The sequence below is a fragment of the Elephantulus edwardii genome, unplaced genomic scaffold (genome assembly GCF_000299155.1).
Source record: "Elephantulus edwardii isolate Elephantulus edwardi_28Jun2011 unplaced genomic scaffold, EleEdw1.0 scaffold00077, whole genome shotgun sequence".
NCBI lineage: Eukaryota > Metazoa > Chordata > Mammalia > Macroscelidea > Macroscelididae > Elephantulus > Elephantulus edwardii.
Genome location: NW_006399827.1, coordinates 14,144,036 through 14,162,672, shown reverse-complemented (window position 1 = coordinate 14,162,672; position 18,637 = coordinate 14,144,036). Strand labels below are relative to the sequence as shown.

The following is an 18,637-nucleotide window of genomic DNA, read 5'->3' as shown; positions in this document are numbered from 1 at the left end:
CTTAAGGTTGCACAGCTAGTTCAAGAGCCAGGATGCAAAGCCAGGCAGTCAGGCTTCAGAATCCATGCTTTCTAATGAGGGGCTGTTTGTTTGCCTTTGTTTTGGGCTGAGGGGAGCAGGAACTTTATCAGCAGAACTGACTTATTCCCACCTCTCAGCCTCTTTCAGGTCCCAGGTGCTCCTGGTTGGCAAACAGTATCTGGAATGACAGTGAGGCTGGTTGGAACTCAGAGATAAGCCACTGGACGCACTTCTCACCATGTCACAAGTCATATCCAGCTCCCTGCTGGGAGGAGCCCATGCGGTGTGCCTGGCACCCCATGAGGAACCCAGCCGATCCCTGCATCCAGCACCCAGCCCTAGCCTGCCTCCCCAGTGTCCTTACTATACCACGGAAGGTTGGGGAGCCCAGACTCTGATGGCCCTCACTCCCTGCAAGGGGCCCTCCAGCAGGCCCCAGGAGCCCCCACAGACCAGGGCCAAAGCTAGCTGCCTCCTGCCATCCCCCAGTGAGCAGACCTCAGAGATCCCTGAGGACCAAACCTCCTACGTTGACTTTTCCCTGGAGAGCCTCAACCAGATGATCTTGGAACTGGACCCCACTTTCCAGCTGCTTCCACCAGGGATTTGTGTCCCCCAGGTTGAGCCTGCCCACAACACAACCTTGAGGAAAAAGGAGGAGCCTGAAGCTTTGGGTAAGGACCAGGGGGACAGTGTCAGGAGGGGGACGTGGGAGTCAGACCTCATGAGGAAGAAGGACTAGGTCTTGTTGGGAGCTTATAAGCAACCCTAAAGGAGTTACCTAAACTTCTGTTTTCTCTGCTATCAAAGAGAGGAAATGGAAGTTTCCCTAGTTAGCCAATTCTATTTGGTTCCTGTGTTTAGAAACTGATGAATGCTTATTTTACAGGATTTTTAAAAATGATAATTTAAATAAGCTAATACATGTAAGAAGAGCTGTAGTGGAATATATCATAAAGTATTATTGTCATGACAAGAGTCCAGAATGAAAGCTGCATAGTGGAGTGGACTGGGGGATGCGGGTGATTGTATAACAATGAAAGAATTTTAGTTTTTTTAATACGTTTCAAAGAAAAGAGCAAACTGAGGGGAGAGGTGGGCAGGGAGGAAAGTGTGCAGCAATGAATGAATGGAAATCCAAAGTCTCTTTTATTAAAATAATTTAAAAAAAAAAAAGACTAAAAAGAGCTCTAGTGGCATAGGCTGTTGGGAGTTGTACTTCTAGTTCAAAATGGTGCCCAATCTGGCAGTCTGAATCCACCAGCTCTAAAGCAGAAAGATGGGCAATCTTCTCCCTTGGGATTTACAGCCTCTGAAAACCCACTGGAAGATTGGCTATGAGTTGGCTGCAACTTGATGTCACATGAGTTGAGGTGAATGCATTTAAGTGTCTAGCACAATATGATGCATGTACGAAAGAGCTTAATAAGTGTTTGGTCTCTGAGCTCTACTGCTCTATGACGTCTCTAAGTCCTAACCCAGACCCACCAAAAATTCTGTCTGGGCCCCTTTCTTTAGGAAAGTGTCTTTCTGGGGAGGTCCAAGCTAGTATGGTTGGAGAGAGACAGAATTCGGTGTTTACAGGGCAGGAATTCTGTTGCCTTCCAACAGTGCTATATATCTTTAAATGTTTAATACTCACTTTCTTGTGGAGGCAGAGGAAGAAGCAGCCCAGGTTTGAAGTGTTTGCCATTGACTATGGTGTAAATTTTCCCACCATCATTGATTTCAGGCTACCAACATGTTACTACCAAACGGAGAGTTGAGAAGAGAGTAGCAAGCATTATATAGTATTTCTACCATGCAACAGGTATAAATTACCTCAAGAGCAGAGGTAAAATGTAGTAAAACAATTGGGATATGATGAGTACTTACCACTTTTGTTTTAACAGGTTGTTGCTGTTTTGTGCCTTTGAATGAGAATTGACTCATAGCTGGCCCTCCAGGGGGGTTTCAAGGCTGTAAATCACATAGGAAGAGACTGCTTCTCTTTCTCCTGTGGAGCAGCTGGTAGATTTGAACTGTGTACTTTTGGGTTGGCAGCACAATTTCTTACCCAATAGACCACCAGTTTCCTTGTTTTAATGTAACTTGTTTAAGGTTATATAAATTGTATAATGGCTGAGTTTAGTAACCAATTGGATAAAATCCTGACAGTTTAACAAGTGACTCTTGAAAGCTGGTGCAAGCCAGTTCTAGCACACCACTTCATCCAAGGGGATCTGAGATTCCTTACATCTGCCAAGCAAAGAGGTTTTCTGGTTAGTTGGGTGGGGGGTGTTTATTTGTTTGGTTTTATATTTTTTTTAATTTTTATTTTATATTAGTTTGCTTACAAAGTTTGTATACATTGTGTTTCACACTATCCTTCATTCACATTTTGTTTCATACAACCATTCCAATTCATTATATTTTATAAAATTAGTCCACATTCATCTATGCCCACTATTGTCCTATCTTTCCAGATTCCTTACATATCTTTCCCATTTCCTTTATTCACTCCCTCCATCCTTCAAATTGTGTGACCCTGTGATTTCCCCTCTACCCATTCTCACTCTTCTGCTCCTATCCTTCCCCCACCTTGGATCTCATACACATTTTACTCATTATCTTTCTATTTCTACAATAACAGTCTCATACAGTATTTATCCTTATAGGAATGAGTTAATTCACTCAGCATAATTCTCTCCAGACCCTCCCGAGTTATGTAGTATTTTTCAAAATAATTGCTCCTGAGTGCTGCATAGTATTCCATCGTGTGAATGTACCACAATTTCTCAATCCATTCTATTGTAGTTGAACATTTGGGCTGTTAACCCTGTTCTTGCTATAGTGAATAATGCCCAGGCAAAGAGTTTGATATCTGCTCTGAGAGTAGGGGTTAAGGAGCAGTAGCCCTATTAGACAGTGCTGAGGACCAAGACCCCCAGGGCCAAGTGTCAAACACACTAGACATTTTCTAGCTAGGAGAACTCACCAAGCCCATCCCCACGGGGCCAATATAAATATTATTATCTCAAGTTTATGGATGAAAAAACTGAGATTGGAGTCAAGCAGACTTTACAAAGTTGCTTACTTCACGTTATGTCTCAGACTCTTTGTCTATAAAATAAAAGTAGTAACGTGGACTCACCTCAAAGAGCATTACAGGTAATAGTGGTGGTTAACTGCTTATCACAAATCCCAGCATGCTGTAAGTAATTATAAATGGTGACTGTTTTTATTAAACATAGAGGTTGAGTCTAGAGCTAGCCTCAGGGTAGATTTAGGGTCTGGAGTGGGATGAGCCCAGCACCCAGGTCCTCTGGCGCCCAGGCTTCTTGCCACCTCCTCCCACCCAGGGTTGCCTGCCAACCCCATGAAGGGAACCCCCTCCCATCCTCAAGAGTCTCTCCTGCTTCTTTAGGCCGGTCATGGGCACATCACTGCACGGAAAGTGCCTGGGGCCTAAGGACCGTTGCCAGGAGCAAGCTCAGCACTTTCAAGCTCATATCCCAAGGCAGGGGTTTCATGTATTCCAAGCCAACTGGGGCCAGACCTGTGTCTCTGTGGCCAGAAGCATTCAGGGTGCGAGATGGCAACAGCCTGTCCCTTCTTCCAAGGGACTGACAGGCAGTTGTCTATGCTCTCAGAGTCCCTGAGCACAGCCCACCACTGGAAGAAGGTTTCCACCAACTCTGAGGAAGTTTGTGGGGGCTCTCAATGGTCAATGGATCCTGATGAAGCTGCCCTTTAAGATAGAACTTTTTTTTTCCTTTCATTCTCTCCTATAATGAATGTCCCCCTGGACACCTCCAGTGGTCACCACATTCGGGACTGCCCAGCCAGGCGCATACATCCCCACGAGGAAGCTGTACTCCATAATTACTAAGTATAGTGACTGAGCACTTGTAGACTTTATATCACCTGTGTTCTTCCTCACGCATCTTGTCTTCCCAAAATCATAGCCTCAAACCACTGTTCCTGGTGACAGCGTTCTTTCACCAGTCCAAGTCATATAACTAATTCTGGGCATTGAGGTTTCCCGGTGTATCCAGGAGTCCCTACAGGGTGCGAGATTAGTGTTCATTTACTTGTCAAAAAGCTGGAGGATTGAGCCCACCCAGGGGCCTGGCAATCTGCTTCTGAAAGGTCACGGCCCTGCAAACAGATGGAACAGTTTTGTTCTGCATGCATGAGGCCATCATGATTCGAAATCAACGCCAGCTAACAACACTGTGTTCATATGCAGGGACCCCCTTCTGTTTTGCCATCTCATCCTTCCTCCTTTTTGAGGTATTGAGGGAAAGACATTCAAAAGCCTAGTGTCAGCAGATGCTTGCTGTTTCTCATATGCCCTAACTTGTCACAGTTAAAAATCTAATGTTGGCAGTCGTATGTTGATTCCTCAGACAGATGTATTTCTGTCATCCATAGAATACGTGATCCCAACAACTACCCTGTGGCAGGGGCAGCCTCCTTCCCAAGAGGAGGAAATCGAGGCTCCGAGAGAGGAGGTGGTCTCCACTCACACAGCCCGTCATGGTAGGGCCAGACCTCACACCTGGCTGGTAGTCCTCAAATCCATGCACTTCATCTCCCGGGGGAGCTAGACTCCTGCCCTCTCAGACTTCAGAGGCGGACTGAGGGCTCCTCTTCTGTGCTCACAACCTTCCCTCGGAGCTCCAGGCTCCCACCCCTTCTACTTCTCTTCCCTTAGACTATAGAGGGTCCTTATCCTACAGGTGACATGGCTGTTAAAAGCATGTACTTTGTCCCCACCTTTGGAATAGGTCCTCACATTTTTCCCCCAGCCATATCTGCCAGGTAAAGGCTGTTTCCTAACCCAAAGTGAAGTGTGTTTAATAACTGTCTCCCCACCCCTCACCCACACGCCCTTGCCCCTCCACCCTCCTGGCTGGGTACTGGTGTGCGCCTCCACCCAGCCCTGCTCAGACTTGCCCCACAGGCCTGTAAACAGTGGCTGCACCCAGGTGATGGGGTGGGGGCCTCCACCTCCCTGAGCCACATCCACCTCAGGCCAACCCCAAGACATGACTCACAGCTCCCAGACTCCTCCTTCCCCTGTTCCACCCTTGATGGGTGAGGAGGGGCCCCCGGTGTTTCACCAGGCTTCAGGACCCCATACACACCCCACAGAACTGCCAGCCACCTTCTCACAGAGCAAGAGGGAAGAGGCAGACCCCCAAAAGCATGAGAACAGGAAAAGAGTGAAATACCTCTACCCCTTACACGCCCTGTGTAACACTAGATAACCCACTTAACTTCCACGTCTTTATTCCTTATGTTCTTTATAAGGATTCTTTTTAAGAACTTCTTATGGAATTCTGTGAGCTCTGGTGGTCTAATGGGTAAGGAATAGTGCTGCTAATACAAAGGCTATAGGAGGTTCAAATCCACCAGCTGCTGCGAGGAAGAAAGGCAATTTACAGCCTCTGAAAACTCTCTGAAGGTCAGCTGTGAGTGGGTTTCAACTCCACAAAGTCAATGCATTGAGTTGAGTGGTTGATGGGAGTTATTGATACTTCTGACCTCTGTGGAGTTCTCTTGAGTAGTAAATGCATTAATAGAAGACACATTTAGAGACGATGCTGGCACATTTTGATCAATAATTACAGCCTTAATTACAGAAGTTATAATACAAATATCACTTAATCACCTAGCATAATGCTGGCCTCATAGTATGAGGACTCACCATACATTAGCCCCCTTCCCAGTTTTCCTCTGAGCCTCTGTCTCCTGTCAAACCATTGACTGTTGTAAAGTCCAGAGGTTTGCTGAATGTAAACACCGTAAAGTGCTATAAAAACAGGAGATATGCTTGCCAACTTTCCTGAAGAATCCATCCCATTTTTTTTCTCCTCCAGAACCTACATTACCTGAAACATTCTCCTCTTGTCCTCATCCTCCTAAATAGAAGGGTCCCCACTTTAGACAAAAACAGTGCTACATGTGGCCAACACTGCCCCAAAAAGGCAGAGAGGCAGGGACACTCCTCCAATCCCCCCACAGACAGGCTCTAGGCTCCATTCATCATCCTGTATAACTCTCACCATGACCTTGGGAAGCCAGTTTTAGAGTCTCACTTTGTGGATGAAGAAATAAAGGCATCAGGGGGTTAGGAAAGTTACTCAGGGCCTCTGGGCTGGCAAAGGCAGACTCATGTCCGGGTTTGTGAAGGCAAAGCCAAGTCCTTCCACCTGCCTGGAGCTGCAAGCCCAGCTAAACCCGGTGGCCCCCCTGGTCTGATGTAATGCACTGCCACCCCCTCTCCCCACAATCCAAGCAGGCTCAAACAGAGGCAGCATCTGTGAGCAGGCCCTACCCAAGAGCAAGGTGCGAGCTGGGGCAGGCTGGGACTCCAGCTGTGGCACAGTGAGGGGTGGGTGGGTACCCACACTGGAGCCCGGGAGGGGTGCAAAGACAGGAGCGGAGGGGACAGCTTTTGCTACTCTGCCTCATCAACCTGAGAAGCCTTAGAGGAGAGAATCCCATCCTTCCAGGAGGGAGCAACTTGTAATCCCATTGCTTCTACAAAGACAGCACTTGAGGGCAACTCCCTCCCCAGGATAGGAGGAAATGCGTACCTCACCCTGGGGAGAACCACAGGGCACCCCACTCCAGGGGTGACCTCTGGAGGTGAAATAGGAAACACAAGAGTCCCAGGCTTCCTGGGGGATGAGGAATGGAAAGACCCTGGAGTAAGATCTAGCAGCTTGGGGGCACTTGCTACCCATGCTTCTCCAGGTGGGCCCTCAAGAACCTCCCACCCTAAAATGATCCTTCTCAAACTGTAAAGGGCCCCCAGAGAGCCCCTCCTGGCTCAGTAGGCCTGGGAGGGAGGACCCTGAGATGCTGCTGGGCTAACTGGCCCCCAGCTGAGGGTGCTGCCAGGCCCTGGACCACAATAGTGGTTCCTCCACTTGGCTGTGTACTGGAATCCCAGAGAATCAAAACAAACAAAAAATAAAACCATTGAGGCCTAGGTCTACCCACCTGAGGGACTCTGATTTCATTGGCATCATGTACAATCTGGGCGTTGGGGGTTTTGAAAGCTCCTCCAGTGGTTCCAGCATGCCACCAAGGTTGACAGTCCCTGGAGGAACAGACACAGAAATCACATCCTTAGCCAGAGCGCTGGAGAGAGGCATCCCTTCATTAAACAGGCCTTTCAGTCTCGTGAGTAGAGTGTAGATGAAGGAGAACCACATCTCCACTAGTAAGCACCTACTGTGTGCCAGGCACAGGAGCTCTGGTAGCAAAGTGGACTAAGCATTTGTCTGGTTGGCGTTTAACCCAACAACCCTCCCTATAACACAAAAAATCCAGGGATAGTAGCCCCGTTTTACAGGTGTGGAAACTGAGGCTCTAGGCAGCAAAGTCATTCGACCAAGCTCTCTCAAATAATAAATTACTGCTGGTTACATTTTCCTGGGACCCAGGTCCATCTGATTCCAAGACCTCTGCTCATTTCCCTGCATCTCTCCATGCAAGGAAAAACGTCATGGAGAAGGTGACGCGGGGACCAGGCCCTGAAGGTGGAGCTGGGGGCTATTCCTGATGCCACGGAGCTACTCATCTCTGAGCCTCAGCTTCCCCATCTGAAGAAAGGAGGGCCTCAAAGATCTTGAGAACACTTTCAGCTTTGCTGTTCTGGAACTCAAATTTTCTATTTCACCAACGCTCTGCTTTTCTTTCCAAAGATATAAAGTACATCGAGGTGACCTCCAGATCCAGGTGCCATGAGAGCCTCCAGCGCTGCTCCAGCTCATCCATCAACCCTCCCTTCGGCTCCCCCCGAAGTGGAGGCCTCCTTCTCTCCAGAGAAATTCCCCGAGAGACTCGAAGCAGCAATGAGAGCCTCATCTTCTCCGGGAACCAGGACCTCATCTTCTCCGGGAACCAGCACCCCATTTCACCTTCTGGGGCTCTTTCTTCTCACCTCCCACTTTCTCCGAGCATCTCTATTCCATGCACAGGGAGCAAAGTCTTGGGCTTTCACAGCTCAGGCTCCCCACTGGTGGCTTCTCCAGGCCCTGAGAAAAGGCCAGGGCACCTGACCCCTCAGCGGAACAGCAGAATCTCTGTGCTGTCGGCCAGTCCGGGGTCTGAAGTCAGCTATGTATTTGGAAGGTAAGTCACTCCAACTGCAGCTTCGGGCATCACCCCCCCACCATGAACATACACAGACATGCTATAATCCTAGAGGGGCCTCTTACTCTGAGCAAAACATGGGTGTAACCCAGAAATAAAGGGGTGAATGTTCTCTTCGTAAAAGGCATGACAGACATTTGGATTCAAGCTTTCCTTAAGAATTTACAATATGGCTTGGCTTAAACCTACTTCTTTGGGAAAAGAATCATTGCTTTACTGGGGCTCCCCTATATCCTTTCCAGCCCATATAAACCATTTCAAGAAAGGGCTTTTCTTTTGTTTTTGTTGTTGTTTTTTGGGTGTTTGTTGTTGTGTTTTTTTAAAAAAAAAAACAAACTAAAAGGCACAAAGTAAATAGAGTTTTAGGACTTGAGCTGAACAATTTAGGAATGAACAAAACCACTTCCTTCTCCTTTGTTTCTGGCAAAACTTAACAGCAGAAAGTGGGGCCAGCCTGGGAGTTATTTACAATTGTCCCAGCTTGGTACTCTTCAGTCCTCACAGCAGACCCATGTGTCCACCCCTTCCTGCCCCAGAAGACTAAGTCACAAGATTTCTGCCCCCACCCTAACTCATTGCCAAAGCCACTGTGCCAAGACAGTCCCTGGCAAGAAGACTGGTACTCATGCACACAAGCACCCTTATTGGCAAGAGCCCCTGGGTTCAGGGGAAAGACTGGCTGGATGCAAGAGTGACCTTTCCCCCCTCCTCCAGCTGGGGAATTCCTTGTGCATCGGCCATGGAAGTGGTCCAGCCCAGGTCTGAGTCCAGATTGTCTGTAAGCTTTTGGGAGTAGAGGACAGGGCCAGACAGGAAGTTGCTGGAAGGACACCTCCATCAGACCTGCCTGGCTAGGAAAACAGAAAAGATCTAATCCAGACTAAGCCCACCTGGCCCACAAAAGTCAGCCCTTCGCTACTTTAAACAACCAAAGACCCTGCAATCCAGGAACATTTCTGAATCCTTCTGTATTCTTGGGGATCCAGAGGGGATGTCCCTTGTTCTGGTCTATGTGGAGTGGGGTATGCAGTGCTCTGTTTGACCAGGACCACAGACACACAGATGACCAGATTTCAGAGGCTGGTTCTGGTCCCTGAGTCCTCACAGCCTGTGTTATGTTCTCTGCACCTACAGTAACCCATCCCTCCTCCACTCCAGCATCTCCAGCCATCAGTCATCTTCTAGATCCTTGGAGAGTCCAGCCAGCTCTGTTTCCAGCCTCCAGAGCCTTGGTCCAACATCCTTGTGCACAAAGCCCAGTGAATTCCACATCCCAAGCCATCGCACCCCAAGCATGAGCCAACCCAGAGTGACTCACTCTCCACCACTGACCAAGGAACATGCCAGTAGCTGCCCTCCATCTGTCACCAACTCCATGGTGGACATACCTATTGTGCTGATCAATGGCTGTCCAGAAGCAGGGTCTCCCCAACCCCAGCAGACCTCGGAACACCAGAGCTTCGTCCGACCTGGGGCTGCTACTTCCAGCAACCCCTGTCCAGCCACAGGGAACCACAGCCAGAATCTGCCAGATACCTCCATTATCACATCCCTGGAGGGTATGTTGAAAGCCAATATTGTAAGTGTTGTAAGCCTTGGGCAAGAGAAATAGACAAAGCATGGGTTGGTTTCTGCCATGCATTTATTGTGCTCCACCAGGTGGTAGGAGCATCCGGATGGGCATAGTCTGATAAAGACCAGTAATCCCTGCAGAACAGGATAAGCACAGACGGAAGAGGCTAGATTCTGGGGCTTCAGAGTTCTATATCTTAGGGGACACCAAGGAAGGAGTGCTCTCCCAATCTGAAAAACTAGGAAGGCTCTTGCAGGGAGGTGACATTTGAACTGCATCTGGAGAGTAGGACAGAGTCTCTGGCCAGAGGCGAAAAAGAGCATTCCCGGCCAAGAAAAGAGTGGGTCCAAAGTCGTGAAGGCATGGAAACACATGGCACACTTGGGAGATGTTGAATGTGGAGTGAAGCTCTCAGAGGGTCTAGGCAATATCATGAAACGACCTGCACTCTGAGCTGAAGTAGATATTACTTCTTAGGCAATGGAAAGCGTCAGTTCAGGAAGTGGTGAGGTTAGAGGTTAGAAGGACACATTCAGTGGAGCACTCTGACAGCTCCATAGCAGATGGCTTGCAGGGGCCTGGCCTGGCTGGGGGGGGGGGGGGGAGGACAGTTTTTATTTGGTCATTTGGCTTTTCCTCATGAAGGGGTCTGAACAAGTCATGATGGAAGCCTGAACTGGAGCAGGGCAGGGACAGGCAAGGAGAAGATAGAGCCAGGAGACCCATGGGGCACAGAGCAGCAGGACTGACTCACCAAAGGACAGGGAGAGGCCATCGCATCCCTTGACGTGTGTGCATGACGAGGAAGCAAGTGGGGGCAAGCGGGGGTGGAGAGGATAACGGAGACAATGCATTCCAGTTCAGACAGCTAAACCCACAAAATAGCAAACACCCTCCTTCCCTTAGTCTGTGACTCCAGGCGTCCAAACAGAACAACACTAACCAGAACCCAAAGCTGTAAACGTCAGGGCTAAGCCTCAGCACCCACCAGGTTCAAATCTCTCGTGAGCAGACCTCCATGTGGGCTTCAAGGATCACTGTCCCCGCTTCCCCCTCACTCGGCCACCTCCATCTGGGGGCCTTTCAACCCTCACAGGGCTGTATACTCTCAAGCCACAGCAGTCACAAGACATTATCATGGGATGTTTCAGGAAGCTGTGAAATGCTCACTCTAGCCCACCACCCTCTTCTACTCCAGAACCATGTCTATGTAAGCAAGAGACGTGACAAGGCATGACGGGAATGCCTTTGGATGAGCTCTGAGGTTCCCTAGGGCAAATCAAATATAGATCTTAATGCATGTCTCATATTAGGGTTCCCCTCAACTGGCCACAATACACCTTTTCAAGATGCCAGACAATCAAGAACTTCTGCTCTCTCTGCCTTAAGGATCCAGGAAGTGGGGTGTTTGGGCGTCTCAAAGAACACACCTCCCAACCCAGTGATTTCCCAACCTGGCATGGTGATATCCCTGAGTATCACCAGTTATACTCTGAGATGTTATCAAATTCTGAAAAATATTCTCAATAAAAAATCTTGTGTGTGTGTGTGTGTGTGATAAGATGCTGGAGCATTAAAGACCTTCAGGGGTCATTTAGTCCATTCAGTCTCCTCTAGCACTGAGAAGACCTTTTGTAGCGTACCACAAGGTTGAGCGTTTGATTCTACCTCCCAAGAAAGGCCTAATAACCCACTTTCAAAGCATAAACCATGGGAAATCCTATAGAGAACAGATCTCTGGCACAGCTGGGGTCACCATGAATAGAAGTCAACTTGATGGCAACTGGCTTGGTTTGGTCTTGATTTTGCTTTGGAGGACTCAGAAGCTGAAGTTATTATCCTAAATCCAAGCACTAAGTCAAAAGCCCAGTCTCCTGACTTTCATGCCCTTTGCCAGGCCTGTATCAACGGGCTTGAGCACGTAAGAGATGCTGAGGGGTGGCTCAGGAGAGCCCGAGATCTGTTGTTCATAGGGTCCCTATTAGTCAGTTGGTTTGATGACACCGAAGAACAACAGACAGATCTTCTGTTTTCCTTTCCTTCACCTTTTCTTTTATTTATTTCTTCTAAATTAAAGGCATTCTTAGGATGATTAAAGGCAAAAGTGGGTGTGAAATCAAGCAAATGATGGGTCTGAGAATCTACTCTCATTCCCCACGAGGCAACATTAGAGTTGAGAAAATCTCTCTCCTTCCCTGAAGTTTCACCCACAGAGTTGGATTTTGATCCATAAGGGAATACCTAAATTCTCACTGCACCAAGCCCTGAGATCCTTCTGTTTGATTTTACTTCTTGTAGACAGTTTGGACTACAGGGGGGTCATGGTGGAGAAGGTAGGTTGATGGTTCTCCCAGGACAGAGAAGGGGAGATTACCAGCTTTCTCTGGTGGCCTTCCTTCAGCTCCCCTCCATCCAACCTGAAAGCCTCCCCCTTTCTCCATCTGTCTCCAGGTTCCTCCAAGGACATGCAGCCCACCATGAAGTTTGTGATGGACACATCAAAGTACTGGTTTAAGCCAAGTATCACCCGAGAGCAAGGTAAAAAGAAGCATTGTATTCCAAGGGACAAGTGACCCAGGAATCAGGGGTGGGCTTTGTACTAGCATCACGCAGACCAGACCTGGTTCATGGTAGAAAGGAGACTGGCAGATAAAGGGGGTTGCAGGTGGGGAGGTGTCCTTCTGACCAACAGCTTGAAGAAATAAGACCTGCAGCAAGAGTGATGGAGATTAGATAATAGGGAGGACCGCCTGGAAATGAAAGGTGATTCAGTAATGTCTGCTGTATGAAAACCCCACGGGGCTATATAGAACAGAAGGTGTCCATAGGAGGCTGTTTGGTCTCTGACTCAAGGATTCTTCCAGCAATTGAGCTGCTGAGGAAGGAAGAGCCGGGGACTTTTGTCGTGAGGGACAGTTCTTCATACCGAGGCTCCTTTGGCCTTGCTCTGAAGGTGCAAGAAGTCCCTGCATCTGCTCAGACCCGACCAGGTAAGCACCTGCCTCTGTTTACTTGAGGCTCCTCTGAGGCAATGAGGTGTGGAGAGCTCTAATCCTCGGGGACCTTGAGCAGGTCTCCCACTGGCTCCTGGGAGGAGGGTCTATCCACCTTGGTGCTCTCCAGGCTGACAAGCCTGGACTGCCTCTGCCTTCCTCCATATCCCCATCCCCTGCTCTAAACACGGAGACACAGCTCTAGTGGGCAGAGGAGGAGAAAGGCTGCTGCCTTCTGAATCCCTATCTCTGTTCAGAATGGATTTATAGTGATGAGATATAATGGAGGAATAACCTGTGTGTGTAATAGTATATCAGATGTTGTGTAAGATAGTTTATCATGTGTGATAAAGACAGATAGGGTCACTATGAGTCAGCGTCTGCTCGCTGGCAAAGGGTTTGTTTTGGTTGGTTTGTTTGGTGAGAGATGGATTATCACGTGTATATAGCACGTGTGTGAGATTATCACTTGTGTGCGATAGTTTATCACATGTATGATAGCACATCACTTGCTTTCCTGTGGTCGCACATACACACACACACACACACACACACACACACACACACACACACACGTGGTAACTCAACACACATTTATGAAGCATCCACCATGGGAGCACCAGGGATATAGAAAAGTACCACACATAGACGGCACCTCTTTGGAGAGGCATATGTGATTATAGTACAAGTTACCAGGATAACATATAGTCCCTCACCTCAGCCCCTGAGATTATACTCCCACTCTTCAGATGATGTAACTGAGGTCCCAAAGCACTAGCTAATGAACCCCCAGAGCAGTGATAAAACGAGGAGAGCAAACCTCGATGTCATGTTCCCCTCTCTGTCTAAATCAGAGGAAGAAGAATTGTTTATCAAGTATCTTTGTCAGAGGTAAGGAGCCCAAAGAGAGGTGACAAGGGAGAGGGCATTGCTCCTGCCCATGGAGCCAGGCTGGCAGTGGGGGCCAGGCATTAGGGGCAAATGGTGAAACCTGGATGGGATGGGTGAGGGAGAATCAGACTGAGGAGTTGCAATTGAATAGTAAGCAGTACTCAGTAGCTACTTCTGAGAGTTTTAGAGATTGGGAGAAAGGGTTCCAGAAGGGAACACCCTTGGACTGGAAGTCTTTGAGCACTTTTGTGAGAGAATTTGAAGACAGGATTCCCACGTGTCCCCCAGGGGCAGGGAGGCCGACTAGATAACTTAGGAATGACCCTGAGAAAGGGCTTCAGAGAACAAAGTGGACGGTGCTTGTTGAACTCTGGTCTCCACATCCACTCGTTCTTCTTTCTGCCACCAGGCGAGGACAGTTGTGACCTTATCCGACACTTCCTCATCGAGTCTTCCGCCAAAGGGGTTCATCTGAAAGGAGCGGATGAGGAGCCCTACTTTGGTAAGCCCCACCCGCCGACCGCCCTCAGAAGGCACCCCTGCTGAGCTGTGAGGTGGGCACGGGAAGCCTCACTCATGCGGAGACCCCCATTTTCTTGCAGGCAGCCTCTCCGCCTTTGTGTGCCAGCACTCCATCATGGCCCTGGCCCTGCCCTGCAAACTCACCATCCCGCGGAAAGGTGAGCCTCCTGGGGGGCCCCTGGGCCTGTGGTCTCACTCCAGAGGCTCTCTTTATTGTGGATTGTTTTAGTCTCACACTTAAAAGTGCAGGGCCTGGAGAGCTCCTTATGAACCTGCCCCCACTGGCAGCAAATCCTTCATCATAATCACCTTCGCTTGCCTCACGTGTTGCTATTGTTGTTAGGTGCCGTTGAGTCAACCATGACTCATAGCAACCTCATAAACAACAGATCTGAACTTTGCCCTCCATCATCGAAAAGGCTTGTAGCCTTTTATTACACTAAAAAACCAAAACCAACCCAATGTCAAGAAGTTCATGCCAACCCTCCATTACAGGGAGCTCTGGTGGCTTAGTGGTAAGGAGACGGGTTGCCAACCCATACGTTCATGGTTCAAATCTACCAGCTACTCTGCAGGAGAAATATAAGCAATCTCCTCCCATGTGATTAACTGCCTCTGAAAATCCGCTGAAGGGTCAGCTATGAGTCAATTCTGACTCAATGGTACTTAACAACAACAACAACAACAACCCTCCTTTGGATTCCTGAGGCTTTAAATCTTAGTAGGAAGAGGGTGCCTCATCCTTCTGCAGCTGGTGAGTTTGAACTGCTAACCTTTCCATTATCAGCCCAACAGTTAACCCGCTATGCCACCAGAGCTCCTTTTACAGCACTAACATGTGGCTAAATACGAACCTGTCCCAACTTACCTACAAATTTGACTTACGAACACACTTAGAAACTGATCGTCTTAGTAATGTGGGGATCGCTGGTTACTGACACAGACAGACACTGTCTCATACAGGACACATTGACGTTCATTCATGCCTCAACACAGCTAGTGAAGCAGGTGTCATCCCTCACAGAGAAGAATACAATGGCTCCAGGCATTAAGGAGTAGCTTGCCCAAAGGCTCACAGCCAGCGCACGCAAGAGCCAAAACTAGAACCTGGGTCAGGAAGCCTGTGACCAGTGCTGCCCACCTAGCTGTGCCCCACCTAGAGCAGGGCATCACAGGAGGGTGCAGGAGAAGCAGCACGGGGCGGTGCTGGGAGAGGAGGCAGGCAGAGCAGTGAGGCCTCCTTTACTTTCTACAAACAAAGGCCTAGAGCTTAGGGTGGAGTCTGAAAAAGTGAGCCAATCCCGGGGTCTATAAAGAGGTCAGAGCCACAGTGAGGGGACGAGGGGTCAGGGGAGGTGCAGGGAGATCACAAGGCTTGCAGCCTAGGAATTTGGGGAGCCTGTGTTTGTCTGATTCCAGTAATCACACCTGGTTTCTTAGACAAGTCATTTCTGAAAGGGACAGAGGTGGGAAATGTTCAAAGGGATCCGTGAGCCCTGATCTTCTTTATTCCTTTCCATTCACTCTGTTCTCTTGCCTTGTTCAGAACTGGGAGGCGGTGATGGGGCCCTCAACCCCTGTGCTGACAGCCCAGCCCCCTGCCTGAAGAAATCTGCGGGTAAGTGATTGGGAGGCACTGGGAGTGGCCGGGCCCCGGGGGTGGGGGCTCCCAGCACAGTGCTCACAGCTGCACACTCGGGCCCACACGTGTTTCCCATCACAGCTTTATTTCTGCCTTTTTAACAAGGTGCCAGATTCCTCCCCTCCCTGTCCACCCGAGATGAAAGGCTACAGGCAGTGACGACCTGGGGCAGCGGGAGAGGGGCTGAACAGGCTTATACGCCCTCCTGCCCACATGTGGACCCATTGTGTTCGGGGAGGGGGGTGGTGTGTGCTCTCTCCATCAGAGGCACCTGCCTTGGAGATAGTCTCAGGACCTGGGTCTGCTGTGGGATGTCAGATCCAAATCCTTGGCTTCTCTGAGGAAATTCTCCCCTCCCGATGCCCAAAAGCTTGGCACAGACCAGTCCTTGCCTCCAGGGCAGCTTCTACTCTAGCCCAGAACACATCCACCCCCACCCCCGCCTGTTCTCTCTCTGTTCTCAATGACCCTGGGCCTAGGTGGGAGTGGGAGAGGCCAGGCTTGGGTCTGAGCACAAGTTTTCCTTGACCCTTCTCATGGAGGGACACTCCCCTCTTTGTCCAACACCAGAAGACCTGAGACAAGGGCAAATGCAAGGCAGCAGTACCTCAAACCCCAAGCCTCTCTGTGGCTGGTCTCAACTTGAAGTCCTCCACCCACTCCCTGCCTGCCTGGGGACTCAATGAGAAGGCCTTGTTACCCTAGATCTGAGCAGAGGGAGGATCCCACCCGATCCCGCCCCATGGATCCTGGCAGTGGCCCTTGTACAGTATCCTCATCCCACAGGCTGCCACGTCCTGTACTTGACCTCCGTGAGTGTGGAGACCCTGACTGGTGCCAAGGCTGTGCAGAAGGCCATCTCGACCACCTTTGAGAGGGATGTCCTCCCCACACCCACAGTGGTCCACTTCAAAGTCACTGAGCAGGGCATCACCCTGACCGATGTCCAGAGGAAGTAAGGGTTTCTTTCTCTCATCCTGGGGCCTCAGGGTTGGCCAGGGTGGAGCTGGAGAGGGTGGCTGAGCCCGCCAGGGATCAGTGATGATGGGAGTCTTGGGTACATCAACCCAACTGGGTCCGTGATGTCCTGGATGACAAGTCTCCTACCTCCCCTGGACCTCGCTCCAGTCACTTCCTGCCAGAGACCCCTTTCATGGAGAGCGATGGAGATGGAAATCTAGTAATAACGGGTGTTGAGAGCATCCACACCTATTCACGACCACATCCTCCTCTGGACTCAAGGACTTACGAGGCTGCAACACCTGGGCTGGCACTTTACAGGGGAGCAAGATGTGACCCAAATATACTTCATATCTTCTGAAAGTTAAAGCTCTACGCTCTCTGGGGTTCGCCTCAAACTGTGGTTCCCCACATCCCTTCCTGCCTGCTCTCTCAAAGAGGAATTCCACTGGCTCCTTTGTGGTGAGGCAGGAATATAGGACACAAGGCAGATACAATCCAAGAGGAGAGGGAAGCACAAGCATGTGTGCAGGGCCCAGGGGCAGGAAAGGGCCTGGCAGGTTGAAAGGGGTCCAGCTGGGAGGACAGGGCATCTAAGCTTCAGGAGACTTGGGTGGAGATGAATCAGGACGGGCTCCCACTAGCGCTTCTCCCCCACCTCCTCCTAGGGTGTTTTTCCGGCGCCATTATCCCCTCGCCACCCTCCGCTTCTGTGGCCTGGACCCCGAGCAAAGGAAGTAAGTTCACAAGAAAACTGCCCACACCCGCCGCCCTCCAAGAGTTTCTGCAGGAAGGCTAGATTTGGGATTGAGGTACAGAGAAATCCTTGAACCTCCAAGGGTCAAGAGCAACAGTGAGGGAGTGTGGCAGGGTGGACAGGGGTGCATGCTACCATTCTCTTTGGGGGCTCAGCCAGGTCCCATGAGGGGAGCAGAGACTCACTTCTTATTACTTGCCCTTTTTTCTCCTCCAGGTGGCAGAAATACTGCAAGCCCTCCTGGTAAGCCCTCACTCACAACCTAGGCTTCTCAACCACTCAGTTATTACAGTACCTGAGCCTTGGTGGGGCCCTGTCCAAGATGGGGAGAGAGTTAGAGGAGTAAGGAGACCCCATCTTGACCTAAAGGAGCATATGGATTTGATAGGAGGAATGTACAAGGACCTCTGATCTGATGAGATGTATTTTACCTCTCAGAGATTCCCCATGCCGGACAGACATGAAAAGGGGCACCTCACTGTCTATTGGAGGTGCAGGCTCTAACCTCAAGGATCCCCAAGCTATAGAGATGCCCCCTTCTGATAACGGTCAAGATATGTCCCTTCCCTCAGGTCATGTCCACTCTGGAGGGGGCAAACACAGGCCTTGTCTTCAGAAAATCCCTAAACTCAGGGGTCTTTCAGTGGGACAGGAAGGCACCTCTTCCTCAGAGAGCCCTGCCTGGGGAAGGATAGGAGGACGTTGCTCATAGCTCAAGTCCTCCCAAGCCTAGACTGTGCTCTTGGATCCTACCCCTTGCTCAGGCTGTCTTCTTCCACCAGGATCTTTGGGTTTGTGGCCAAGAGCCAGACAGAGCCCCAGGAGAACGTGTGTCACGTCTTCGTGGAGCATGACACCGCCCAGCCAGCCACGCAGGTCATCGACCTGGTGGGCGCCCTGCTGCAAGACGCAGAAAGGATGTAGATGCGGGGCTACCCGAGCATCTTCACAGCAGCTCCCCTGCACCCCTGCACAAGGGACTCGGGGTCACACGCACAGACTAATCCCCTGGACCAGAAGGCAGCAGGGCATGCTGAAGCACTTGGACACCCTATAACTTTCACTCAGACTTTCACCAGCCTCAGTTTCCTCAGTTGTAAAAGGTCAATAGACAGAATCTGAAG

At 49.9% G+C, this 18,637-nt stretch overlaps 1 protein-coding gene across 1 annotated transcript; it reads left to right on the top strand.

Moving 5' to 3' along the window:
- The first annotated feature begins 259 nt into the window (after positions 1-259).
- On the top strand, positions 260-18,437 carry TNS4 (tensin 4). The gene is made up of 12 exons (XM_006889420.1): positions 260-695; positions 7,725-8,154; positions 9,310-9,734; positions 12,200-12,286; positions 12,613-12,738; positions 14,042-14,134; positions 14,235-14,312; positions 15,701-15,772; positions 16,583-16,751; positions 17,425-17,493; positions 17,730-17,756; positions 18,296-18,437. Exons 1-12 carry the CDS (start codon positions 260-262, stop codon positions 18,435-18,437), a joined length of 2,154 nt encoding a protein of 717 aa, XP_006889482.1.
- Positions 18,438-18,637: the final 200 nt, after the last annotated feature.

Coding starts and splice junctions, on each gene's coding strand:
- TNS4 (XM_006889420.1), top strand. CDS start 260: ATGTCACAAGTCATATCCAGCTCCCTGCTGGGAGGAGCCCATGCGGTG. Junction 14,135..14,234: donor GGATGAGGAGCCCTACTTTG/GTAAGCCCCACC, acceptor ATTTTCTTGCAG/GCAGCCTCTCCGCCTTTGTG. Junction 17,757..18,295: donor AAATACTGCAAGCCCTCCTG/GTAAGCCCTCAC, acceptor TTCTTCCACCAG/GATCTTTGGGTTTGTGGCCA.